The following is a 27,840-nucleotide window of genomic DNA, read 5'->3' as shown; positions in this document are numbered from 1 at the left end:
GGATACACACTGATGAAAATTCCAGGGTGTATCCCAAATCAAAACCAGAATTTGTTTAACCCTTTTCTCTTGTTTTATTCCTTATGAAGGTAAACTGTGAAGAATGATAGCAATTTTTGAGTTTTCTCTGCTGATGATTGCAGTTGAGAATAACACTTTATTTCATTTATGCTATTACCTTCTTCAGTTGTTTTTGAGTGAACAGTTCTATGTGACAGACTGACTCTAGGCTATAATTAATCCCTGAAAATCTGAAATATTTTTCAATTAAAATGCAATTTTAATTTTCAATTAAAATTATTTTATTTTTCAATTAAAATGCAATTTTTCAATTAAAATTAGCTAAGTCTGACTGATTAGGGCTTTCCTGAATACCAGTTTTTACTTGCTGATTCTCTCTAGCACTATGAAAATCAGTTGCAACACTGCTGCAAATATAAAGAAGTAATAGACTATTGTGTTGTTTCCTAAGATAGTCTGGTATACTGAAAGTAAGTAAGTAGGCCCACCTACCACACAAAGCATAGCTGACAAAAGAAGGCAGAGCCATGTCATATCATGAGCAGGATCTCACCAGCTAACTGTTTTATTCTCCACTCAGAAATATGATGAATGGCATTGGTAAGAAGCTCAGCAGACTAGACTACAGTTTTCATTGACCTCTAATGCCTGTTAATTAACCAAACTAACTGAAATCTGGGAATTATAAAGGAGATCACTTCATGCATGAACTGCACCTAGAAATGTTTAAATGTAATATGAGTCAGAGATCCCTGTGTGTATGTGCTACTATTATGTTATTATTAGCATTTATCAGTCTCTACAGCAGTCTAAGTCTATTTTAGAAATAATGAGTTAGGAATTAGTGAAAGAGAGGAGCAAAGAGAAAGAGGGAAGGGATAGAAAATCTTCTTGTTCTTGAATTTCATCGGCCTGCCAGAAAACACTATACAGGGTATTCCAAAGATACTGCCAAGTTAAAAATAAATGGTCCAGAGCAGACATTGCATTTTTCACGACAGCCATTTGCTGCTGATCACACAAGTCTGTTTCTCTGCAGTATGAAATGTTCTACGGAGTGGAGCAGCAGTGCTTACAGGCAGATGGGGTCAGGGTTCACAAACCAGGACTCACTCCGAACCATGCTGTTTGCTAACTTTTCCACATGATCTGAGATATCAAACACTTTCATCTTCATCTGTCTATCCTCAGCAAGTTCTAGTTCACTTCTGAATAAAGCCATCCTTACTCACAGAATATTCTCAGAGAGAGTATGAGGTGGCCAGTGATTGTCCCCAAATACACAATATAGGTTCAAACACCTAGAAAAGTGTGATAAATAACAAGCAAAATGAAAAGCTGCTCATGACAGAGGAAAATAGGATTTGAGCTCCAAAACTGCTCTTTCAGGCAAATGTATTGTGTTCCTTTTTTTAACAATTCAGAGTGTCATTGTGGGAAATGGTACATGAGTAAACAGCAGAATTACCACCAAAGTCTAAGTAGGTAGTAGGATTAAACATTCCCTCCCAAGAGAAGTAAACATATTTGAAAAATCTTACTCATATTGTTAGAGACAAATCCCCAAAGTAATTTAAAATATCAACTTACAGTATGGAAAATAACTATGCCACAAAAATAACTAGTCATTTATTCAAATATTTCATACATACATCCAAACATAAGCAAGTCTAGAGGTGTTTAAAAGTCCTTTTCAGTCAGGTGACCAAACATGAAGTACTAAACAGAGCATTTGTGGACCTACATGCTCCCTCCTTTTATTTCCAACCCCTCTTGTTTTGAGTAGAACCACAAAACAGACAGGCCCAGAAGAAAAAAAAAAACAACAACCCAACCAAAACTGAACAATGTTTTTTAAACTAGAGTAAAAGTTCCATTTTATCCAAGTTCAATTTTCATTTCACTCTGTATTTATTCCTGTTACTAGTGATAAAATATAGAAGTGAAATAAACACTGATTAGTCATTGAATAATAATTATTTTCATATTCCTACATATAACTGTTATCACCAAGTGGTAACACATAACTGTTAGATAGTAGGAAATTAAATTATGTAATCTAGGACAAATATTCTAAGAACGGAGACATTCTCAGATTTCTGGGGACTGTATTTTTTTTTTAGAATTGTGTAATTAATACTAACATTCTTCTCATGACCCATCTGGGATCCATTGTTTCAGTTCTCTGGTCTTGCACACTCTTTACAGGCACAGCTTCAGGTAGGCAGATGCTATGCAGCTCAAGCCATACATTTTTAATTTACTGATAGGAGCATTTCCTTAGGTGACATGCTGTAGACTTTTTCCCCCTCTTTTACATTGATTAGTTTCTGCTTGTACTGAAATAACAGTGACCTTCCAGTTTGCCTGTTCTCTAACTATGTGCTGTCTGTTAGTAGCCACAAAAAACATATAGGAATGATAAACTGTGAATGATTTCTACTTTCACATTTAGTTTGACTTCCCAATTTCCAAACATTTTAGAATGCCTGTATCTTATTTATGTTTGAGGCACATTGCATGAACTGTTATGCTGCTGTTCAGTGAGCTAAGTCTTCAGTAAACTGTCTGCAGATAAAAAGCTGAAAATAATCAAAGCAGAAATTCAGCTCTTTCCTTGTCCTTTCTCACTGATGTAACAAAGTCATAAACCCTCCCTGGGATAATTTAAAAGCTGTGTCTCCTTAGTTTCACACAGATCATACATGTTACTATAGCCAAAATGTGTCTAATGTGCAATGAAAGCCAAAATTTAGTTCTAAATTAACATATCTCCAAATGCTCACAGGATTCATGCAACAGCATAATATTTGTGTAGACATCACAACTGTGTGCAATCTTGTCACAACATCAGCCATATCTGGCAGAAATAATATTCTTCTTGCAGAAGAGGAAACTTCCAGTTTGACCACTGATATGCAATGCTTCATAGCAGGTTTCTTTGGACTGGGTGTGAATCTTATTGAAAATTATTTACCTGTAATCAAGTACTTCACAACTTTTTTAAATTTTGTGTCTGATGATTTTTAAAGGAATTCACTTTCATCAAGCAGTACAGGAGATGAGATAGAAAACGATGAGTAGATATTGGATTTAATGGGTAAAAGACAATAGGTGTGTTTTAATAAGCAAAGGTCCTCCCCTCCCCTTGTTATTCTGTAGACATAATTGAAAAGATAAAGTTAACCAAGAGCCAGAACTAGTGGAAACCAAGGTCATGGCAAATGATGCTGGCTGAGTTGTAGATACTGAGTTAAAGTAATTAGTTTTCAGAAAATCTTGAGTGGTAATTACACAAGGTCTGTGACTGTGAATAGAGGGAATTGGCTGGAGGGAAATAAAATAGGAACATGGATATTGTATAGGGAATTTAGGAGATAAATGCTTGTGGAGAAAACTGAGATTGCCTGTGAGATGCTGGAGAAAGCTCTCTGGTATCTGCATTCATAGCAATATCTTGGAGGGAAATGGAATAGCTGTGATTCTGGTTTTAGTAATATTGTTTATGAGCCTGAGAAGCTGATGTGTTGGCTGTGGAGAGATTGAAATAATTTTAAGTTCTCTGCATTTTCATTGTTAATATGATTAGGTAAATGTGTTAGCTTGGATTCAGAGAATTCCTCACCAAACTATCAGCGAGGGAAGAAATACTTTGAATTCAACACATTTCATACATAAACTGTGACCAACAGAACATGCCAGAAGGGCAGAGTTCATCTGAAATGATGGCATGGTACATGCTCCATGGCAATGCATGGTGATGATCTTCATACAAAAGGGCAAGGTATTTGTGATGCTTGCAGTGAGTATAGCTGTGCAGAAACCAGGAAGCTGTGCTCACCACAAATGCCCAGGTTCCATCTGGACACATCTTTCTGCTTAGTGGTGTGAGGCCCCTGGTGGGCTTCTGTCCCATTTTGGTTGATCCCTTACTCAGTCCTACGTATTGAAACATAACAAGGAGGTGCCATCCACTTCTGAGCTGGCACCATGGAAATCAGCTCCCAGTCACCCCCACAGCCCAACCGAGCACAGGCTTGTAATTTTGACCTTATGTAAATCTCGTGAAAATGTAAGGCCCTCACCTAAATCAGTTCCTTAATAGCTGTCAGAAACCTCAACTGTGGCACTGAAGTACTTTGTCTTAAGAGAATGGAGCCAAAAGTGAGAGGCAGCAGAAAAAAGGGTTCCACATGCTGGCAGTGTAAGAGGAACTAAAATCACTCCTGGAGGCCTGGCAAAATTGAGTGTTCATTTTAAAAGTTATTTAAAAATTAATGACTTTGACATAGAAGAGAGATGAAGAGCAATCAGGCTTTCTGGGGGGGAAAGGGAAGCTTTCTCAGCAATCTGGTCAGATCTTTGAAGTAAAGAAAGAAAAAGGGATGAGGGAAACACGAGTTTTCAATTACAACTTGAATTCAGACGTTTTGGCAATGACAGATGAATGGTGGTATGTAGGAGGTTTTTTTAGCACAGTACTTCAACCACGCTTGCTGGTGACCAACACCGAGTTTAATCCTTTTGTTCATTCTTTTGATTACAGCTTAAAAATAAGTTTATTTTAACTGCATCTTATGGTGAATTTTCTTTGTAACTTTTTTAGCTAAAAGAACAAACTGTAGTGTAATTTTCACCAGAAATTCCATTCTGACCACAAGGTAATTTGAACTTTTGCAAAATTTCTGCTGTTTTTACAATTTAATTTTCCTGAATTTCACTCTTCATCTGTACCTGATCGGCACAGTCTAGTTCTTAAGATGTGGTAATAAAATTTAATAAACACTTCCAATCAGTATTTATTTTATGCAAAGACCCAAGAAGAAAATCATAGGGCTAATATATCCTATAACACTGTTACACAATTGTGCAGAAGTATGGGTTTCAATTTCCTGATCCAATGATTACATCAAACAAAGAAAAAATGTTTATATTGCCACTCAGATTGTTCAGCTGAAAGCCATTTATCAAACACAGCAGATAATCAAACATCAGGAACACTAGCTTATAAATCTTCTACTAGCCCTGCACCTGTGGAAAACAAATGTTTCCCTGGTTGGATGCCAGGTTACAGCACACTACAATCAGCCTTGCAATACAGAGTAGGCACAGAGGGGAAATATGGCATAAGCCAGTGCCAAAGAGAGTTCATTTTTAGGACAGGTGCTGACTGGAGTTTGCACAATGTGGAATCACAGAATCATAGAATGGTTGGCATTGGAAGTTACCTTATTATCTCGTTCCAACCCCCTTCCCATGGGCAGGGATGCCGCATGCTGAACAAGGTTGCCCAGAGTCCCATATTCACAACTTCTCTGGGCAGTGTCATGTTTTGTATAGGTTAAGGTAAATATTAAGCACGTTCATATTAAATATACTGTAAAACAACCATGAAAAGCAAAAAGCACTTATCAGAAACAGCAGCATTTTCCCACTGAAAAACTGAGTTTGTTTTGATGGAAATACAAAGTTTTATGGTCTGGTGTTGTTTTCTATCTCAAAGGGGCCATTTTGAAAGTACTGTATTTATAAGTAAAGTAATCCCAGCACCTTATCTCTTAGATAGAAAATCTTGTTACTCCTAAATGAACTGATGAAAGAAGAAGAGGATAATATAAGAACAGGCTCTTTGATCAACAGCATCAAGCAGCAACTAACTTTACTCTCTCCTTTCCCAGTGAGTTTGTTTCAGAGATGACAAAATACAGTTACTAAACTAACAGATGAAAAAACAAGGAAAGAATGTGCTATGGGCCTGTCACTGAAGGCTGAGAAATACTCAAGCTCTCAGTGAAAATGAAGATCAATGTCAGACAAAGCAAGTGTACTTCTCATGTGGTCTGAGCCCATTTTGCTCACCTGACAAGAAACCACTGTATTTGGTAAAATGCATCCACCACTAACTCCCATGGAACTTTATCCAGGTGAATAGTCACTAATGTGTACTCAGAGCTCTGCTTCAAGAGGTAGAAACTAATTTTATGAAATATGCCTCCAGTCAACCTCCTTAATGACAAATACATTCCCTTTACCTCATGTATTCTAGGAAATATTGCTATTTCACTCTATTTAGAGAATGCCTTGTGAAAGACAGAGCATTCTCTCTGTCACATTTACTTTTACAAGGCTGAACCTTGTTTACCAATTAGAACTGGTTAGAGGCCTTGAAATGTATGTGTGTTGTTAGCCAAACAAATAGATATAAAATAATCATCCTAGGGTAATTCTTTCCATAGTTTACAATGATTGATAAACTCAAAGGAACCAAAGCAATGGGACAACAGCCAATTCCTGATTTGAAGTGCTACTTAATCCAGGAAATATTTGGCTACAGGAACATATTTTGTGGGAGAGATCATAATGAGGCTGAAAGGATGTATACAAGATTTCAGGTGTCTATTTTGGCATGAGATCCCACAGCACACGTTGAAAATGAAAGAGAACGTTATCATATTTTAGCCTTGCTGAAACTTGGCTTAGATATTTTCTGACTGCTGCCTTAATGTTTCATGGTTCATGCTGTAAATAGCAAGGAACTGAACCTGTCTGTCCTCAGAAAATTATTGCATGCTATTTTTGCCTGGTGTTTGTGATGGTTGATGAAAATTTTCTGAAATAATTTTCTCATGTTAATGCTGTTAAGAAAATTGTACTATGCTGAATTTTGTGTTGAATTTTTTCTGATGCAACAGTCATAAAGATGTAATGATAGGATTATGGGGAATAACTTCCAATAGAAGGAGAGTAGGTCTAGGTTAGATATTAGGAAGAAATTCCTACTTTTGGCGGTGGTGAACAGGTTGCCTAGAAAAGTTGTAGATGCCCCATCCCTGGAAATGTTCAAGGCCAGGCTGGGTGGGGCTTTGACCTGGTTTAGTGGAAGGTGTCCCTGCCCATAATATGAGGGTAGACTTCAAGGTCTACTTCCGACTCAAACCGTTTTACAATTCTATGATTTTCTTTAGTAGTGGAAATTTCAAGGTTATTGGCAGTCTACCTTTTTACAAGCAAAAAGATTAGCCATTGGACCTTGAGGCTGGCTCTAATATTGTACTGATATTTGTTTTGTGCTCCATAGTATAGTGTTTTTCTTGGTGCCTTTATAAGGCTAATGTGAGAGGAAGAGGACACTAGTAAATTGAATTACACTAGTAATGACTAGTACACTAGTAAACTGAATTACAGATTTACGCTAGTACACTGAATTACACAGATCTCTGCAACAGTTAAGGGGTAGGCTTACACAGAAGGCTCTACCTATAGGGGCTTCATACAAATGTCACAGGACAGTCTAGGTTCATCTTGTCTGGCTTCTGCTGAATACAGGAATGGTTCAAAGAACTGCACAATGTGAAAGGTGGCTGTTGGCCCCTCCTTGTTTTGGCTTCTAGTGTCTCATGTAAACTGCTGAGAACAAAACTATTTTCAGTAGCTCTTGCCTCTTCCCCTTCAGTCTGTGTAAGGAGTGTCCTTGCAGAGCAAAGAAATGCTTCTTCTCTCTAACCAACCACAGGAACATTTCCAAGGGTCTTCCCAGAGGCCCTCTCTTTATTTTATTTGTGAAGAATTTCTGGGAGATGTCAAATTGGAAAATATGAGGTGAGAGAGAAATAAAGACTGAGCAAGCAAAAGAGAAATAAGCATTATATTACAGTATTTCTTCCCAGGAAAAGTGTAGACTAGGTTAGAGTTAATCACATTTGCTTCTGATTTTCAAATGTTTAATTTTGTCCTATCATACTCTGAATTGCATTAATACATTAATAAGAAATTACTGATAGAACTTTCAGCTCTTGATAAATAAAATCCAATTAGATGTGGACAGATAGTGATCATCTTTCAACTAATTTGAAGATATTTTTCATTTATTTGAAATAAATTTTGCCCTGGCTGACTGCTCAGAATTGCTGTGCCCTGCTGAACGGGAGCTGCTTTTAGCCCAGAGTCAGAGCTCGACGTGTATCACACGGTGTGACTCTAGAGACTCTGAGGCAGAGCCAACAGGGTCTAGCAGAGACCATGAGCTCTGGGGAGATAACATGCTCTTATCAGAGCTCAGGTCACCTGGGAGCAGGCTGTAACCTGGCGGTGTGAGTGTGTGCTGGATGAGCAGCAGCAAGGACACTGAGGGTGAGCTCAGCTGTAGTCTTTGTACCTTCTGAGCCTGCCGATAGCTGGAGCACTACAAAGAGCAGGGAGAGGCCAGGTCATGCCCTGTACTCCTTTGCTCTGGTATTATAAGTATTTTTTCTGCTTTGAAATGAAAACACTTTGATATCCCCTGAAAAGCAGTCTGTGATGAAGATATGTGGAAAAGCCTGCAGTGGCAGGAAAAGAGATATGATGTTATATTGTACTATTTGAGGAACAGAAAGGGTAACAACACAAATACACATGATGTCAGAAGATGGAAACACTTCCTTTTGGTTTTTCATATTTTAGTATACTGCCAAGTGATTTTAGGATAAAAGGAACAGTATAAATATCTTCCTCTGACATCCCCAACATTGAGGTACAGTCTGAAAAGTACAAATTAGTTACAAACATATATAAATATGTTGTACCAATATCTGAGGTATAATTGCAGTCTGTATCTATTTTACACTACAGCTGAACAATTTTGAGGATGTCAGCCTTCAGGAGGTAAAACTGTGCTATTTTACAATCAGAAGAATATCTTGTGTTTGTAGATAAGAGAGACAAGAATAGCCCAGGAGTTAGAAAACCAAAGAATTCAAGCTGTTGCTGGATCACAGCCCTTCCCTGTAACTATGCCCAGCCCTCAGAATTATCTAGCCCTATGAAATGCAAACAGGAACAAAAGACATCTTTCATGTCCTTTTTACAACAGGAGGAGGAGCATGGGCTCCTACACAGCTTTTGGAAACTGATGTGTTCCTGAGGCTGCTGTTTGTGGGTGAGGTGAGTTACAGCACACAGCCCGACAAAACCCACACAAGTATTTGTGCTATTTTAAAAGCTGAGAAAAGTGATGTGACCCCTTTTTTTTGAGAAAGCCAACCTAGTATATTCTTGGGAATGTCCCAGACTCTCTAGCTACCTTGTTTAGGAGTGCAGCTCTTGATGGCCTCACTTGTAGATTGGTATCTGTGGACCTTCCCAGCTTGCTGGTAGTCATGAGGATGGCTACTGGTGATATCATTCCACTGCCCTAAGGGGTCAAAGCTGGCAAGTCCTACGTTTATAGTCCCTATAACTGCCAAAACTGCATAAGGAAAAGTATAGCATTATTTTAAGAGAAGGCCGGTACATGCTTTCACTTGAGTGTTCGAGCGCTGTGTTGCAGAAATCATACTTAATTCTCTTGAGCTTTTGTAATATGCATGGTTTCCTGAATTTAATAAAGTTCTGAATTTTACTAAATATTGATATAGAGCTGGGTCCTTGAAGGCAATGCAAACTGGACTGCAGCCTTAATGCATTAAAGTACTTAAGAGACAGTGTAGATTCAAATTTACATGTGCACTCTGCTTTGCTGTGTGAGACCCCATAAAGGGCTGGACTGCAAACAGTGAAGTGGAAAGGAATGTGGTTTCATATGAAGAATTCACACCTTGGTTGGGGACTGCTTGCAACAGCTTCAGTATGTGTAAACAAATCTTACTTGCCAAAGAAAAACACTTTACTTTGGTAGATGAAGTCTGTGTGTTGGAAGAGGTCTTCTGACCAGCAAATCAATTTTTCCTGAAAAATGGCATTAAAACTTTAATTTGAACTAGGCAACCAACAAACAGAATGGACTGGTTCAAAGCACCATTAGCATTGGTCTGTGTGGTTATGATGGCAAATATTGTGATTTTTACTTTAATATAGCCCTTCAATCTTCAGCCATCTCATTCAAATGTTGCATGTTTTCATATAAACAGCGATTGATGAAAAGTATGTTTTTCATAAAATGCTATACATGTTTGAAAACATGTATGTTCTCATGGAGTATCACATAGAAAAAAATTGAAACATTTTGGTCATAGCTTTTGACTTTCAAATTATCTTTCAGAAAGTATTCACTACTTTTAGTATGTATTTTAGAAGTCTTTTAAACTGCAAAAGTTAGCTTTTCAATATTGCAGAAATTAAATGCTTAAATTTTGTTGCTTCTTTTCCTGCAGAACTTCTTCAACAAGAAACTCATAGCTATTTGCTTCCCTTCATTTTCTGAGTGTAAAATAAAACCAGAAAGTTCAAACCAGATTGTGATCAGTTTATTGTTAAATCACAATTCTTCTTGCCACTCTGTTACTGATACAAATTCAAGCTATAAGTGATGTAATGCCAATTATGAAGTAAGCAGCTTAATTCAAAGATTTTAAATATGCAAGCATACATACAAAATATGCATGTATGTATATGTATGTATAACTCGTTTTCTTCTGCTCAACATTTTTGTTGGATCATGAGTGTTGCATTTACTCACTGAAGCATCTCTGGCACAAGCTTTGTAATGTGCTCTAGATTCCTTCCTCAGCCTACTTAGTGAAGCAGATACTTCTGCCAGTCTGATAGTATCTAATTACAGAGCCAAGGGGTGCATAATTCAGCAGAACGCTCTGAGATGTTGAAAGATGATATTGTGAGACAGAGAAGGGTATATCAGCCCTTGATTTAGGTCACACAAGCAACTCAGTACTGCATAAATAACATGTTGAGTGTTATACCTGAACATAGTAAAAACCTTTAAAAATGTCGTAAGTGATAAAGTATTTCAGCTTTTATCAAAGTACCAGCTATTTTTTTTCATTTGTTATTTTGTTCTTTAAAAGAATCAAATGTAAATTTGTGGGTGATGCTTCTATTGAAATTAATGATCTATGTATGTAGCCGTCCTTTTCAACCAATGAGGTTAAACCACATGTTTATATTTTCTTTCTAGAGAGAGGATTAAAAAAATTGAACGAATACTTTGGTAGTGTTGCTCTCATGTTTTTCATCTGCAACCAAATAAAAATGAGGCTAACATCATGAGTACAATGTTCCTTTCACTGATGGACTTGTCTGTTTAAATGTTGGCAGACATGGTCATATACAAAGGTTTTCAAAAAGCAAATTTCACCGCTGTTTTAGGAGCAATCACTTTATGCCCCAAGGGATAGCAGTAGTACTTACACTACAAGGAGAAAAGCATTGGCTTGGACCACTAATAGCTATTAGTCATGCTGCAAAAATATCCATGTTAAGGGTTTTGGTCCAAAGATAAAAAACCACTCAAAGTCACCAAACAGACAAAAATGCTGTAAAATATATTAAATAAAATCTATAGTGTTTAGGAGTTATTCATGGCAAATATGCTGAAGAATTAATTTGGTATTGCTATTCAATTATTAATTTTATAAATTCCCCTCCCAAAGAGAAGAGAAATATCTGCTCAGACTGGCAGGACTGGTCAGGGCCAAGGTAACTATGAGACCAATAGAAAAACATGGACACTTTTGCTGCTGCTTCAGTTGCAGCCAGACCCAAAAATCAGGGCTAAGATATAGTGGGGAAAGTCTGAACCCAAAAATATTCATGAGAGATGAATGGCATTTATTTGCCTTCCAGAAGCACCATGGAAACATCCGACTATTGTACTGTTTTTTCAGAGCTACTGAGAAGTCTTATTATTATTGAGGCAACTGTTATAGGGAAAAGGTAAATTCTCAAACACAAGTTTTAGGAGTATGATTCTCAAATATTTCATATTTTTGAAGCTCTAGAAATATAAACCAGTTTTTTTAAAAAGACACTCCAAAATTTTTAAACAACTTGGGAGATTCACATATTCTGTCATGTATTTGTTGTACAGTTACATTAACTACTGGGATTTATTTTAAAAAAGGTTGAGGATTTCAGTGACCTTCTCTTTGTTTTATGACTTACTTTGTGCTGTTTTATCATTTACTTTGTGTTGTTTTATTGTCTGTTTATTTTTTTGGTCAAATTTTTAATATTTTTATTTCTACATTTAGCGTCTACTGCTCTTGCCATCTCAGTGTCCTGACATTTTAGATTTTGGTTTGTCATCTGGTTTTAGTTCTGTGTTTTCAGCCTTTTTTAGTCCCCAGAATACCTTCATTTTTTTCCTCACCTGCTTGCTCTATGAAGCCTTCTCTTTTTCATCAGCAATTTCTTCCTTACTTTTGTGGTGCCACTTGATAATGAGCTCACAAATTTAGCCTCATGGATGACATCCCTCAAGATTTGCCCAGTTAAGGATTATATTTAGTCAACCATGTCAGATGGATGCCAGTGGGATGGCAGAGGGATGGATTTCCCCCAGCTGTACATCAGGACAGGGCTTTGCACAAACTGGTCTGGTGGGAGGTGTCCCTGCTCCTGGCAGAGGTGTTGGAAGTAGGTAATCCTTAAGGTTCCTTACAACCCAAACCTTTCAAAGATGCTATGATTCAATGATTTTCAAAAGCCCTGATTGCCCTGGTATAGAAGTCTGGGAAAAGACTGAGTCAGGCACAAAGTAAGTACTATTGTGGTTTTTTCATGTTCAATCGTGAACAGGATTGAACTGTTGAAGCAATTACTTTTTCTCTCTAGACAGAAGAAAAGGGCAGCTGTTTCTTAGGCTGGAAGTGGCAGCTCTGCTGTGAAGTGATGCAGGTCATGCTGCTGCTGTTGCTGGCTACTTGGTGCTTCCAAGGAAAATGAAAGCTCTTCAGGCTGAGGCAGTAAAGCAGAATGTGCTTTTAGACTCTTGGGGATATGGTAACATTGGGCTGCTAAACTAAAAGCTGTAAATGATGTAGAGGACTACTACTAAAGCAACTTTATTTCCTCCTGAAAACTTAAATCTCTTCCTTGGCAATCTTTCCGTACAGGCATACACTTTCCCTGAAGCACAACCCTGGCCCATGTGCACAGGATTTTTCAGGATATGACACAGTAGTTGCCACCTTAGGTGAAATGGTATCCATAAGTGTTGCTTGTAATTAAAAGAGAAATAGCCTTGAAACAGTATTAGAATAGTAAAATAAAAAGCAAACCTTTATTTGGAAGCTTCCAGGTGTCCCAGTGGTGATGGGCACACCTGGCTGGATTTCTACAATTTTTGCAAGGTTGATTAATTGGGATATCTGATTCATATGCCCAATAGGAGATTCAGTTGCCCCAGTAACCCAGCCCTGGGTCAACTCCTTGGAGTTGATCCAAGGGCTTCTTTGCCCCACTTCTTGTTATGATGCAGATTCCGATTGGAAAACAAAATATTCTTCTTGTAGGCCATCTTCCTGACAATAAGAGTCAACAGCATTTCAGGAATGTATTGCAAGGTTAGCTTATTGTTCTAATATCTAGGGGAAAAGAGTAGGAAAAGTACTGGAGCTACAGCCATGCATTAGCTATTTAAAAATCTACAAATATATGAAAAATAGAGAGAAAGCTTAGGGATCATAAGCTTCTTGCTTCAATGAGAATTCCACCTACAAGAAGTGCAAATAAGTTGCTAGTAGTGCAAATAAGTTCCTCCAAATCATTTGGTATATTCATCTGTCCAACTTCCACAGCTTTATTAAAGTTTTGTCATGCCCATTAACCAGAGAATAGCCTTCTGTTTAATTTCACCTAGAATTTTATGGGCATTTGTGAGTTACATGAGGTGATTTGAATTTCAAATTTGCAAAGTAATATTGTAAAAGTTCATTTTTGAAAGTGTCTTTCTTTTAATTTGTTTACGTTTCTTGTTATTTATTATGGTTTTGACACAGTTCCAGCCTAGGAAGGAAAAGCACAGTGTTTACTGGTTTACTTCAAGTGTGTATTCTGGTAATTAAATATGACAGTTTTCAGCTTCTATAGTGCTTAGAAAAATAAGAATTAGTATAGATTATAACCCTTCTGTTTTTCATTACCATTGTGGTTTTCAGAAAGGTGGCAAGAAGGATATTTTCCATTTTTGCCATTTTCCAAGGCAAAAGTCCCTGCAAGGACAAGTTGTGTACATTTGTAGCACAGAAAACAAGGGTTTCCCTGAAGAATTGTTTAATCAATGTTCTTGATACTTCTTTGCAGGGCAAACAATGGTACTTCTTCACTGCCACATTAGGAAAAAAGAAAGGAATAAACATAAAAGTGACTCTTTGTACCCCCCTTCCACTTGATATCTTTCCAGATCACTTTACCACTTTCCATTTTTCCATCTCTTCAGCTGCTTATTTGTATGCTGTAGGGACACCACAGTCCTGATGCTTCACTAGATAATGACTGTCTGTACCTACACTGCCAGCCTCTGGTGTCTGGGAACAGGCAGCATTAGAGATTAGAGCTATGGAGGCTCAAGAGCTTCCCTCCTGTTGAATAGTTTCACACTTCAAAATGTCACTCCAAAGAGGAAGAAATGAGGAATACGTGAAATTTTCTATTTAAGTAAGATTTTAAGAACTTTTGGTTGCTTATGAAAACAACAAACTCCTCTTCCTTCAAGCAACCCATATGTGGTTACTAAAATATTTTTCAGTATTTATGTAGAGTACTTGTCTTTTATGGAGAGAATGAGTTAATTCTCTCACTTGGAATGTGTGAACAATATGCTGGAGGAGAATCATACTGCAGTAGCAGTGTAACAGATTTTCAACCTAGAAAATGGGCTGCAGAAAGTAGCCCATTTTTATAAAACTTGTTATTAAAACTGAATTTCTGACATCCATTCTAAGAGAAAAAATATTGACCTATCACAACATGGTTCATTTCCTGAATGGGACATGAAAGCTGTGCCTACATTTGTTGGCAATTACACATCCAGTGTTGTGTAAGTGGTCTGTGAAATGCAAATATTTTTCCTGAGAACACTTTACTATATGAGAAAGCTTGTAAACACCTCTCTAAGCAGAATGTAGTTTTTCAAGGATTTGTTTTGGTATTCAAGTAGTAAGTTAAATCATCATTGGTTTTATCACAAAATCTGCAATGGCATCTGCCCAATTTAACAACTATGTTTTTATAGTTAATTCCTGAGATAGGTAAAAAATTATCTATTCACCCATCAAGATTCATTTTCCATACAGTGCTACAGTATAGTAGAGGTATCCTTCTTTTTATTGTCTAACTTGTGTTTTGACTCATGGAATACTAATGAAATAATTAAATATAATTTGCTGAATACAATGGATAATTTGGAAAGATTGGAAATGCATTACCACCCTTTAAAAAAGCTGGGATTTTAGTTATATATTTGAGCATAACATCTTTATTTAGAAGAATGATTCTCAAGCTTCTTGAAAATCTGTCATACTCTCTTGGGGAAATTAATCCCTGTAGTATTTACACTATCTAGTTGATGTCATCCTAGAAAGGAAAGAAACAGCATAAACTTTTACATATTGAAAAGTGGGGTAAAAAATAAAATCTGAATTGTAGTGTGAAACTTTTTTCCAGCTAGATGCAGTAGGTTTTTGACTGGACATTGAATACACACAAAATATATTTTTTGCTCTTGTTTGGATGTCAAAGTAATTTGTTAGGAGCTAAATCAAAAATTAGGGATACATCTGTACCTTCTGCAGTCACAATCTAGCTCAGCATGGAGACCTAAAGTATTCTAAGTTAATCTTTGGTCATGGACATGCTAAGGCTTAGCTTAGGCTCCTGTCTTGAAGCAGATTGTCAATAACATCTAAGCTAGCAAGTTTAGTCTTAGTCTAGGTACTGCCAAACTCTGTTTGGGAAAACACAAGTGACTGTGTTAACAGAATCAGACATCAGCAGAACAGGGTCAATTTATTTGGAAGTCCATCAGGATCCAAAATATATCTGTTTCTTGAAAATATATGTTGGCTTATCATCTCTAAGACATTCCAAAAAAGTCAAGTTGCACCTTAGTTAAAAAACTTAAATTGCCTTAAATTGCTGTTTTCAAGAACTTCCTTCTTCCTACTCCATCTTCACATTTGAATAAAAGTTGAATGTTGGATTGTGTTTGTATGATGTTGATTTTATTTTTTAAAATAATATTTTAAATAAATTTACTCAATACTTGGAAGATATTCACCCTTTGGTTAATGTAATAGGAACTATTTTTTTTCCAGGTCTCAACAGTCCCAGAGTTTGGCCGCATAGTAATTTATACCACCAGTCTTCGTGTGGTGAGAAACACTTTTGAAAGATGTGAACTGGTTAGAAAGATATTTCAAAATCACAGAGTTAAGTTCGAAGAAAAAAACATTGCTCTGAACAGTGATTATGGAAAAGAACTAGATGAAAGATGCAGAAGTGTCTGCGAAGTTCCCTCACTCCCTGTTGTGTTTATTGATGGCCATTATCTTGGGGTAAGTAAAGCATGAACCTTTATTTTATTTTACAGATGGGAGGAGCAGATGAAAATCTTGATGAGTGAGAAGCAGGCTTTTTAGAAAATTGCCTACAGTGCTGCAGTGATGGTAACAAGCTAACACAGAAATCTTTTTGTATAATGCACTGCGCAGATCCTCACTGATAAGTTTGATGTGAAGATGCAAAAGATAACCAGGCAGTAAGAGGCAATAATACATCTAAATATCATCTGCTTCTTAAAAAAATATCTTTTTGTAGTTGAAACCATGAAAATCTAGAGAAACTGATTTTTTTTTCCTTATGAGAACCTGTATGTATGATTGACCCAGGAAGATGGATACACGTAGCATAAACCTGTCATCTATTAATATCTGTGTTGAATAAGAGACTAACAATGTGGCGTGTCAGACGTTAAATATACATTGAATTTTAGATGATGTAGTCTGTATCAGGATCCGTAATCAACTGAACATATTTTAGATACAAAATTGATTAATACTTACTTTTAAAAAAGTCTAACTATAGAAGAGAGAAGAAGGGCCCAACACTCTCCTACTGTAAGACATAAACTCCAAATGGAAAATCCCCGTTTGTACACTAGTACTCTAGGTCTAGAAGCCTACTGATGTTCAAAATCACCTTCTCATTGAACCTGTATATTTGAAATGTATTTCTCATAAACAGAAAAAAAAAATAATAAAAAAAGATTCTAGAAAGTGGCACAAAGAAAATTGAAATTATCTTTTCACTGAACCTGTATATTTGAAATGTATTTCTCATAAACAGAAAAAAAAAAATAATAAAAAAAAAGATTCTGGAAAGTGGCACAAAGAAAATGGTTTGAAAACTCAGAGAAGGTATTTGTCTTGAGTGGTGAAAAGCTAGCAATTAGCACCAACTGTGAGACTGTGATTTGTGAAGGCAAACTATATTTAAACACAGTGAGGTTACTGTGCATCACTTAAAGCTTTCATTTTCACAAAACATTTAAGTAACAAAATGCAGTGTAACCAACAATCAGGGATAATAAATACTGGGGCTGTATGAACACTTCCTCCTCTTTTCCCCATCCCTTCCAAGACTTCCATGTGTTCTGCATGAGTTAGGCTTCCCTGAGCATTATAACAAATGCATTTGCAGTCAAAAGCCTTGGCAGACCATTAGAGCAGCTGTAAAACCAACTGTGTGCAGGATATTAGCAGACAGTGATTTTTACTTCACTGTAGAATACACTTTTATCAAAACTCTGGTTTGGAGAGTTTTCCAGGCAGCCATGAGAAAAAGTGTTACATTCAAGAGCAGTTTAAAATTCAACAGGATTCAGATGAAGAATTGTTAATCTAATTATGTTAAAAGTGTAAGCAGTGAGTTATGGTTGACTCCAAGAAAATCTCAGTCCACATATGACCAATTTGTCAAAAGAATTCAGATGAGATACTGAAACTGATTAAATAAATTATTTGCTTAACTGGAGGAAATGCCAGGATATGGTCATTTTGGTATGATGGATGGCCCGTTAAGTCACTGCCAGTTGGGGGATTTTTTGTTTGTTTGTTTGTTTGTTTTCAAAGATTATGAGAAACTTGTTTTCTAGAAGAGGAGTGACAGTGTGAAACCCAATAAAATCTCATTAAAACTCTCTAAGTACTCTATGAGATTCTTTAGAGAGGTGCAGAAAAGAAGGCAAGTGAATTAGGAAGATAGGTTACTATGGAAGAGACAGATCTACCTCCTACAGCTAAAGAAAAATGAAATAGTTTAGTGCTCTGATCTAGACACATTTATTGCAGCAGGGAAACTACACTTACATTGTTTAACACAAGAAAACTTAAAGCATTGGGCTGCTAAAAACAAGGAAAACCCCCAGATATGGGGTTTATTTCCTGCTTCTTTTCATTTCTCTTTTTTACTTTTTTTCCTTAACTAGATGAGGTACACTGTAGTTAGCTGGAAAAAAACTTTAGTTTAAGATTGAATTGATTAAAGTTATGCCATTTAAGAGTGACATTATTTGTGGAAAAGCAGCTTTGCAGGCAGGGGACAATGCATGAGACAGCTCCTCTGTGCACAGAGAGCTCATGGGAGCATGTGCTTCACCACTCCTCCTGCATGAGGTTTGTGCCCTCCACGCTCTCTGCTAATTATCATCATGGGAGGCACTGCTGCTTGCTGCAGCACCACTCTGGTGTACTTTAACTGAGAGGAGATGTGCTTCAGCATGATGAGAAAAACAAGTTCAGTGTGAGCAGGGCTCACATGGCAGTGCTCTGTGGGAAGGAGAGCCCCAGGACGAACCTGACACTTGGACAGGCTCAAGGGACCTGTGTTCCCTCATTCTGTTTGGTAAATGTGGCAAGCCCCACTATTTTAAGGCAGTTATTTCTCTGTCTTAATATGTCTTTACAAGAGAATCTGAAATTCATTCATTTAGAGAAATAAGGAGGGGTGTGTGTTGAAAAGGTTTGGCAATGAAGCATTTCCCCCCTGGTCTGTCAATTCACCTTGAGAAGACAGTGCATCGTGAGCCCAAAGGCTGGATGTTGGCTGGAACCTGTGCCAGGCTTGTCTTTCATTAAAATGCAATCGAGAACTAATTACAGAATTTGGTCTCATTGGAAACATGGATATTTCTATAATGCTTTTTATAATAATTAACTTCTGATGTGCAAATGAAACACAGAAATCCCAAAGCCTCGTGTGTCAGTAAATAAATCATGCAATATTTTCCTCTTTTTTTTCTTTTGTTTTCATTTTGAGTATTTGTTTCCCGAGAAATCCCTCCCTGAAGGAGATAAGGAGATTGCATGGAGCAGTACAAAGGAGAATCTATATTGAGCTATGCAGCTTTCAATGAGTCATAACTAGAAAAAACCCCAAGCCTGAAATAAAACGTGAACAGTTTTGAAAGGGAAAAGACCAATCTTAATGAGATAAAGGTAGCAAAAGCACCAAAATCCAACATATGTACATCTGATAGAGTATATTGTACCCAAGCTATTCAGAAGCACAGACAAAGTTGTTTGAGCATTGCAGGCTGTGGGGATAAATATTCACAGTGCTGTGGAATTTATCATTGCCTGCACAGGGACAATGAAACAAATCCATGACTTGGGCAGAAGCAATAAAAAAAATCATATTTAGCCCCTGTCAAAGAAAGTACTGGGTGCTGCAGTACAGCAGGCTTTTAATCTTCTCTTTTTTTTCAGGATTGAACCATTGTATTTCTTGACACACACTGTCTAAATATCAGTCTGTCAGGAAATTGCTGTTTCTTTCTGCTGCATGCTCTTTACTGGCTGATCTAATCCCTTTTCACCTGAGGTTGCCTCCATCTGAAATGGAATTATGCCATCTGCTGGGATACCAATGCAGAATAAAAAACTACTTCCAGAAAACAGAAAGCTACACAGAAAAGAATAATTTATTTATTCTTAGAGCATTCATTTACTCTTATAAACACATTCAGAATAGTTCAATGTTTATGTTATGCAAAGAGCCATATACCTGGAAAAGGGATGCAAATAAAACAGGCAAATAAGTAGTTCTTTGTAAATATCTTAACTCACAGCATAATATTTTAAAAATACATGCATTTTTTTTCCACTGGAAATATGTGATTGAATTCCAGCGTTCACTTGCCATACATACTTCCTTGGTTTTATCAGATACGTAAATTTAAGACTGTTTTTGCTGAAGAAAATATCTCCTGTTTAGCTTTCCCAGCTAGAATGAATCCAAAGCAGCATGAGATTTATAGTAATACTATTTTATTTGAAACTTTGGTTATGATTCTTTCCAAAGAATAATGAGGATTTTTGTAACTGACTTTAAGAAAATACATGTGTATAATTTTTTTTTTTGTGAAACAGGAATTAACAGTTTCCTTTAGCTGATTTCCAGTCCGTACGTATTTAATTGTTCTCTGTGTTTTGTTAAATATATTCTTCTGGTGTTCACCTGATGGGAAGATATGAATGGCTATGTGTCAGTAACCTTTTATTTAATTATTGCATTCAGTCACCTAGCCTTTTCCCCCTTGTTTCCTCCATTTTGCAGTTTAACATGTCGGGAAACATAGGGTTCAATTGCTTTTTACACATCAATATTTCCCACCCTTTGCATACCAAATCCAGACTTTCTGGTGCTGGTACTATATTGCAGTGCCAATTTTCTCAGTTTATGGGCAGATTTCCAGGCAGTTATTTGTACCCTCTGTGTCCCTGCTGCCAAGGGGTCCCTGGCAGTGAGAGGTGTGGTGTTGTGGGCAGAAGGGAGCGTGAGCTGTGGGTAAAGACAGGACATAGCCCAGCTCCTTGGAACATCCCAGTGAAGAACGTGGTCAGTGATGGTGAAGGGTGTGAGTGCATTCCTGCTGCCTTAACAGGAGACCTTGCTCATGTGCTTAGCAAAATAGGAAATAGGCAATTTATCTGCACTGCAAATGTGTCCACAAGAGGGATGGTGAGGGGCCCTGCTAATTGTTCTCAGTATATAAGGAATGATGTGGAAGAGAGGCTACTTCCCAAAACCTGCAGGTGTTGTAGTAAAGCCAAATGCAGAGCCATATATCTGTGTTTATTCCTTGATGAAGAATTACATTGTGGAGATGGTAATGGTTTATATCCAAGATAGGTGGCAACAGGCAGGTTTGTTGACCAGACAGAGATGGGGAGTAGAAAACTTAGTGGACTTTGTCCTGGTTCTAAAGTTAATGGGAATTTAATATTTAATTTCTGGATGTCCTCAAGGGAAAATTAAGAAAATAATTTTATTAATTAAAAATGCTGAAAGATTTAGCCAAGTTTGTGGCATTTCCTTGCCAATGGAATATCTGGCTATGACCCCTGGACACCTCCAGCAATATTCAGCAAAGAGAGATTCAGCAAAATTAGTAGATAAAGGATTCACAGGCTTCTGCTTTGAAATAATAATAAAAAAAAGGGTAAAAAACCTGAAAACTTGCTTCTCACTGAAGATTATGCCTATTGTCCCTCATACTCCTTATGTTACTCTCTGGAGGGACAGACTATTTAAGGATTCACATACCTTTCTGACTAATTGTGGACTGAGCACAGCCTAGGAAGAAAAAGAAAGGCATCACTTTCTGGTCAGAAAGCACCTATTAGACTAAACAGCTATGTTAATTACTTTATTAGTTGTGGATTCCATGTGTTAAGACTCAAAGATCTAGAGGGAAGGAAGGTTAACCTCTATAGACTTTTGCTTATATTTCACTTGGGGCAGCCATTAATCAGAGAAGATAGAGTGGCACTTAAAAACGTTGATAGCCATTCTGATGTTTGGGTTTTAATTTAAAAACCATAGCTTTCTACTTTGTGAGAAACACAGCTGACTGACTGAATGTCATCAGAAATATAAATCCCTTAAAATATAAGTCTATAATGGGAAACCTGTCAAACTTTTAATTACTGTGTTGTAAAAGCCAATTAGCTTTATACAATATCACAGAAACATAGGGCAGAAGTCACAGTAATGCTTTTCCCTGTGGCAACAGAGAAGAGAGCTTTTCCTGAAGGGGGCAAATTGATGCTTGTCCAGCTTAAGGAATTTGGGGTGCTGAAATACCATCAGTAATAAAATTGCAAATCCTTACTGTCTCTACTTCAGATGAGCAGCACAAGCTTTGTCTTAAGCTGCTGCAGTGCATTCAAACCCCAAGCTAAAAATCCATGGGCTGCCTTGGCCACGTTGTGCCAATTGCTCCCATTGCCTGCTCCTCTGTGTGAAAGCAAAGATGAGAGGACAGGCATGAAAGGGGCCAAGAGACTGCTAAAACCTGCTCTAGTGGGGACACAAACAGCCTCATGCACGTGTTGGGGCTGGTGCACTCAATGCCCATGATCTGTAATGGATTTCGGTAGAAGAGTCAGCACAATAAGGCTAGCTCATCAATCCCCTGTTAAGCTGCTGCAGTGCATTCAAACCCCAAGCTAAAAATCCATGGGCTGCCTTGGCCACGTTGTGCCAATTGCTCCCATTGCCTGCTCCTCTCAGATCATGGGCTGGTGCAGTCAATGCCCATGATCTGTAGTGGATTTCGGTAGAAGAGTCACCACAATAAGGCTAGCTCATCAATCCCCTCTCATCTTCTGTGACTAATTAACTGCAACTAATTACCTTGTGTGAAACATATTTTTTTTAAAATATCTCTCTTTGAAAGTATAACACTGTAAAAGTAGTGTCCACTGAAAACGTGGCTTTCTACATCCACTAAAATATAAACATTTTCCTTTTAAACTAAAATCATCAAACAGAGTCAAAAGTGCTGCTGTTTTATACAAACTTAAACAAAAAGACTTTCTCTAGGGAAAATAACCTTTAGGAGGGTGTCATAAAAAGGGCTTTGAAAGATTTGGTTGCCTTTAGATACCTTTTGGGCTGCACACTTGTAGCCTCAGTAGTCCCCAGCAAGGTTCTGTGAACGGCTGGACACCTGGAGGTGCATTAGAGTCACACATGTATTCCCTGTGCTCACCAGCAGCTTTTCCTGTACCTCCCAGAGACCAGGAGAGGTGCTGGTGAGGAGCTGGGGCTGACCATGCCATCTCAAACTAATGGCATTTCTGAGCCATGTGTGCCAGCATCCCCCTGCACCTCAGCCCTGTGCCAGTGTCCCCCACACCTTCTAGTTAAGGCTGGAAGAAAACTCAAAGACAAAATTTAACAATTTGGAAATGCAGGGAGCAACAAACTGGGGCAGCACTACAAAATGAACTCACCATGGGGTGAAGATGTGGCCAATTGCCCCGGCAGCAAGTAAGACCTGTGTATCTGTGTCTCAGTTTCCCCACCTTTTGTTGGTTTCTGGTTAAAAGTGTCTGCAAGTATTTAACAATATTTAATATTCAATGAAATTCATTCCCTAAGTGAAGTATAGGTGTTCAAATGTAGTTATCTAATTAAAAGAGAAGAGAAGAAAGAGTTCCATATCCTCCCTAACACTTTAATTTTGTCTGCAGGTCTCTTAGCATTTACTTTCAGGAGGAAAAAAAATCCCCAACGCTTCAGTAGAGCTTTGGCTCAGGACACAGAAACCCTAAGAGGCTTAATGCAGTCAGACTAAATTATTATTACTGTTACTAAATTATTAGTACTGTTGTCCTAACTTTAATGTTGTTAGAGTATTTTCATTAGGCTTTTTCTCCTTTTGTCATTCATTAGGCACATTATGTCTTAATTCAATGCTCAGCTGCCAGAATATTTGAAATACAATCTCCTCTTCTCATTTTGCTGCATTCTCTCATGTGTTGTATATTTATAAAATTGTAATTTTTTGACATAATAGCTAGGAATATTTTTTATTCTGTCAGGAAATATACCCTGTAAAATAAGGGGAAAACAATCAGAATTTCCAAGCCGTGTCACTTTTTACAGAAAAGGCAATGTGATACGTCACATTGCTAACGAACTTCAGGCATTACTATCAGACCTGTGATTAGATTCTCCTCTCCTTCTAGCTTTACTAAGGTTGACCTAATTGCAATATAATTAATGTGAGACAAATTTGTCCTCAGCCTGTTTAAAATTTCAAGTCCAAATCTTCTAATCATCTCTGGTTGTTGCATGGTAAAATGCCTGACATTTTTCATCTTCTTTTCCTAATAGGGTGCTGAGAAAATTTTACTAATGAATGAATCTGGGGAACTGCAGGATCTCTTAACTAAAATTGAGGTAATTGTATTTCTGCAAATAAATATAGGGAATATACATTTACTAATTGTAATTGAGTAGATTTTCTTTTTTACCACTTCCTTCTACTATAAACTGATGAACCCAATTTTTTTTTGTTGTTGTTTTTTCACATTTAATAATTGTAATTGAGTAGATTTTCTTTTTTACCACTTCCTTTTCTTCTACCATAAACTGATGAACCCAAATGCTTTTTTTTTGTTGTTGTTGTTTATTTTTTGTTTGTTTGTTTGTTTGTTTTTTGTTTTACTCTTTTTCTACACCCTGCTTTGGGGTGGAGGCCATAAAATGTTATTACCATGCCAAATGTGTGTCCTAATCTTGGGTCAAAAAAGTACATATATAGGACCAACAATGTCAGACTATAGGAAACTGATAACTTCTCACTGAATACAACCACTACTTCACTGCCTTTTGGTGGGTTTTTTGGGTGTGTTTTGTTGGTTTTGGTGTTTTTTCCACTCATTTATTTTGTTCCTCAAAAATGGGTTTACTACAGTTTCAAGGGGCAGTCTGTTTTCTTCATTGCTGGAGATGCTAAAAGTGGTTCCACAAACTGCCATCTGTTCAAGGAGGAAATGGCCATTGCTCGAAAAGCTGAGATGGCCATTGCTCAAAAAGCTGAGCTAAAGCAATTTTGCTTTGTTTTTGTAGCTTTTTTTAGTTCTCTTAACTACATCTAAAGGTATCTATATATTTAAAAGACCAACAAGCACTAATGAATGTAAAGATTAAAAATATTATTCTCCTAAAATTTTGAGATTATTTGCAATAATGTTCTATAAAGTAAACAATCACCAAAAAAAAATAAAAAAGAGGGAGCACAACTAAGATAAAAAGAAAGTTAATTTTAGATTAAATATTTCCTGGAAGAGCTAATAGTAATAGGACCTGTTTGCCTTGTGAAGAAGAAGAGCAAGTTTATGAGCTACAGAACAAAAAGAAAAAAATGCTTCTTCCATGTTCATCTGAGTTTTCAATAGGTGAATGCTATTATTAATGGATTTGCAAAGATATTATCATTTTTCTTGATGGTGCTCCAGGTACTACATTTTCTGTGGGTATTTTACTGTGCTCTGGTAATAATTTGTCACTAATTTTTAGTGTACATAATTCCTCAGACTAATAGTAGCAGGAATTGTATGGATTTTTGCTCTTTGTGAATAAATCTGCAAAGTCCTCACTCAGCAGTGCAGTGCTAAAAGATGTGGTGGTAAGTACCCAAAGTGGCATACCTTTCCTTTCTCTGATTTGAACTTTAAGGAAATTGTTAAATAAATTAGCCAAATTTTCAGCAAGTGAAACTTTAAAGTGTCTTTTAAATCTCTTTTTCTATGCACCGCTGTCTTTAATCTAATAAAAAAATAGAGTAAATTTATTGTTTTACTTGGGAATCGGGACAATTGAGAGGCCTCAAACCTTCTTTGAAGAAATTTTCTCTGGGTATAACTCTTGGACATTGATGATCTTTCTTCTTTACTCTTAAAGCTTCAGCATTCTACATCCATAAGTTTGAATACACCACTTATTTCCTTGACTACTGCTTGTCAGAAGCTATGAATGGCTTTTTGATATCATCAGCTTTAACTGTAATAGGTATCATGTGTTCAGCATGAGCATGCAAATGCTGAAAGTCATAATGTCTTAATGTACAGCATAGAGAACATAACATCAGCATAAACTGCCTGGAGTTTGGATTCAAGCATTGCAATACGTCCTAGATTTAATCTAGACCTAAACAACATCCCAGTAATGCATTCAAGCTATCCTTCAGCCTGCTATTTTGGCAAGTATAAATGCAGGTATTAGATGGAGGTATTAAGTGACCAATGAACCAGCAGTGAGCCTCTCTCACATTGCATGTGGATCTGGCCAAAGGAAAAGGAAGACTTACTGCTCTTCCATGGTGGTTCGCCATGGGATGGGGTGGTGGGTCTTGCCCAAAATGGGATCCAGGACATGTATTTTTACTTGTCCTGGAGTCCTCATTGTCCTAGACCTTATGGTGGTTGATGAGATAACATTTTTGTCTTTCTTTCGTTCTTTGAGCAGAGAGTCCAGCATCCTGAAGAGTGCCGCTCTTGCGGGGGCTTTGGTTTCCTGCCGTGCTCAGCGTGCCATGGGAGCAAGATGTCCGTGTTCCGGAACTGCTTTACGGACTCCTTCAAAGCCCTCAAGTGCACTGCTTGCAATGAGAATGGGCTCCAGCGCTGCAGGAGCTGTGCAGGCTAAAAATGGCATCTCCACACGTTCAAACAAATTTTATGGTACTGCACCAGTTTGTAATATGCTTTTTTTTTTTTTTATTAATCAATTTATCCAAAACAGTCAATAAAAATCCATTTGTTGTATACTTCTGGTTTGAGCATTTGAGCTTTTTAATCTTTAACTGTTGACCATATAATGAACTCTAAAATACATCTTTCTAGTTTCCTTGTAGAGGGATTTGTAGTCTGGAAAACTTATCACATATATTAATTCTTTCTTTTTCTATATGGAATCATCAGCAGTCATATGTGTTTTTGAGTAATGCACTCAAAATTACAGCAAAATGAAGCTTAAACTTCAAATTATTGAGCAGTGCTGTTTTCAAATTCAGTGAGAATAAAGATTTTGTAATGTGGACTTGTCCAAGACTGTTCCACACAGCACTTCCCTGAAAAGCCACTAGGGCTGAATTCTGTCTAGAATTCTATGAGGCAACAGAAGAATAGAAACATGAATCAACTTTCTCTTTTAGTATTGCTTTCTCTTTGTTACAAAATTATTGTTGTTAGACAAAGTTAAGTAAACATTTAATGTAGTAGGTGTTCATAACTGTGGTAGTATCACAGAGCTTTATGATTCTATATGTCACAGTAGATCTTATAATGATTCAGTGAGAACACCTGACAACTTTATAAATTGCATATAAAGTAATTGAGGATGAGATTTCAGGTTTTTTTGAGCTTAGTAGTTGTTGAGGTTTGATGACTAGCCTGGCATGATTGTTTCAGGGCATCTGTTCCCCGGGAGGGCCCAGGTCTATGGCCAGACAACTCCAGTACTGTAAAAACCTTTGCCAATTTTAGTGGGTTTCCCCAACACAAGCCCAAGAGAATTAGTTATCAATTAGTCTCAATGGACTGTGAGCTCTCCACACTGAATACATTCCAGTTTGGAAGTGCATAACCATTCATGCATTTCCACAGAATACTTTTTAACAGGATAACTTTAGCATCAACCAATTGCTCATTCTGACACTGCACATCTGTCTCATGTTCCTGCTGCCAGTCTGTACTGGCACAAGTAGTAGGAAGCACCTTGCTGAGATTGGTGTTGGCTAGAAAAGGCTTCTCTGGTAGTCATTCACCCTGCCCAAGCTGCATTAGCAAGTATTGAGCCATGCAATTTATGCTTCTTCACTCATTATTTGTAAAGTTGTGCTGACTGGGGTTAAGGTAGGTGCAATTTGCTTTACTAGATGTTGTTTACTCTGGTTGGGTACCCCATTTCCCTTCCCTCTTTCCCATATAATCTTCCTTAATTTCTCTGTGATGAAAAACTCAGGTATTCTTTTTTGAGCACAGCACAGCTGTGGTATAAACCAGGATAGCCACAGCAGCACAAAACACGGCTTGCAAAAAAACCCAAACCCTCTGAAGACCTTTGTTTTTCTGAAGCCTTACTTTCCTCACTGAATCATCAGACAGCCATCTTTCCTCCACCTCCCTTCCACTTGCTGTGTCTAGAGGTGGTAGCTGGTGCTGAAGAGTTGGAAAAGTTGAACTTACTTATCTCTTTGAACATTTGAATCTAAGGGATTTATATTCTATTGCATGTTGAATGTGCAGG

At 37.3% G+C, this 27,840-nt stretch overlaps 1 protein-coding gene across 1 annotated transcript in view; it reads left to right on the top strand.

Annotated features, from left to right (window-relative positions):
- The window catches only part of GRXCR1 (glutaredoxin and cysteine rich domain containing 1), a 38,955-nt gene extending 12,698 nt beyond the window's left edge, over positions 1-26,257 (top strand). The window contains exons 3-6 of the mRNA XM_039699064.1: positions 7,312-7,316; positions 16,069-16,292; positions 23,923-23,988; positions 26,059-26,257. Coding sequence (XP_039554998.1) covers positions 7,312-7,316; positions 16,069-16,292; positions 23,923-23,988; positions 26,059-26,238 — 475 coding nt within the window. The 3' untranslated portion in view covers positions 26,239-26,257. The remainder of the gene's footprint in view (positions 1-7,311; positions 7,317-16,068; positions 16,293-23,922; positions 23,989-26,058) is intronic.
- Positions 26,258-27,840: the final 1,583 nt, after the last annotated feature.

Source organism: Passer montanus, unplaced genomic scaffold, assembly GCF_014805655.1.
Source record: "Passer montanus isolate IOZ18808 unplaced genomic scaffold, ASM1480565v1 scaffold13, whole genome shotgun sequence".
In the NCBI taxonomy this organism is placed as follows: Eukaryota; Metazoa; Chordata; class Aves; order Passeriformes; family Passeridae; genus Passer; species Passer montanus.
This window is presented reverse-complemented; position numbering and strand designations above follow the sequence as displayed.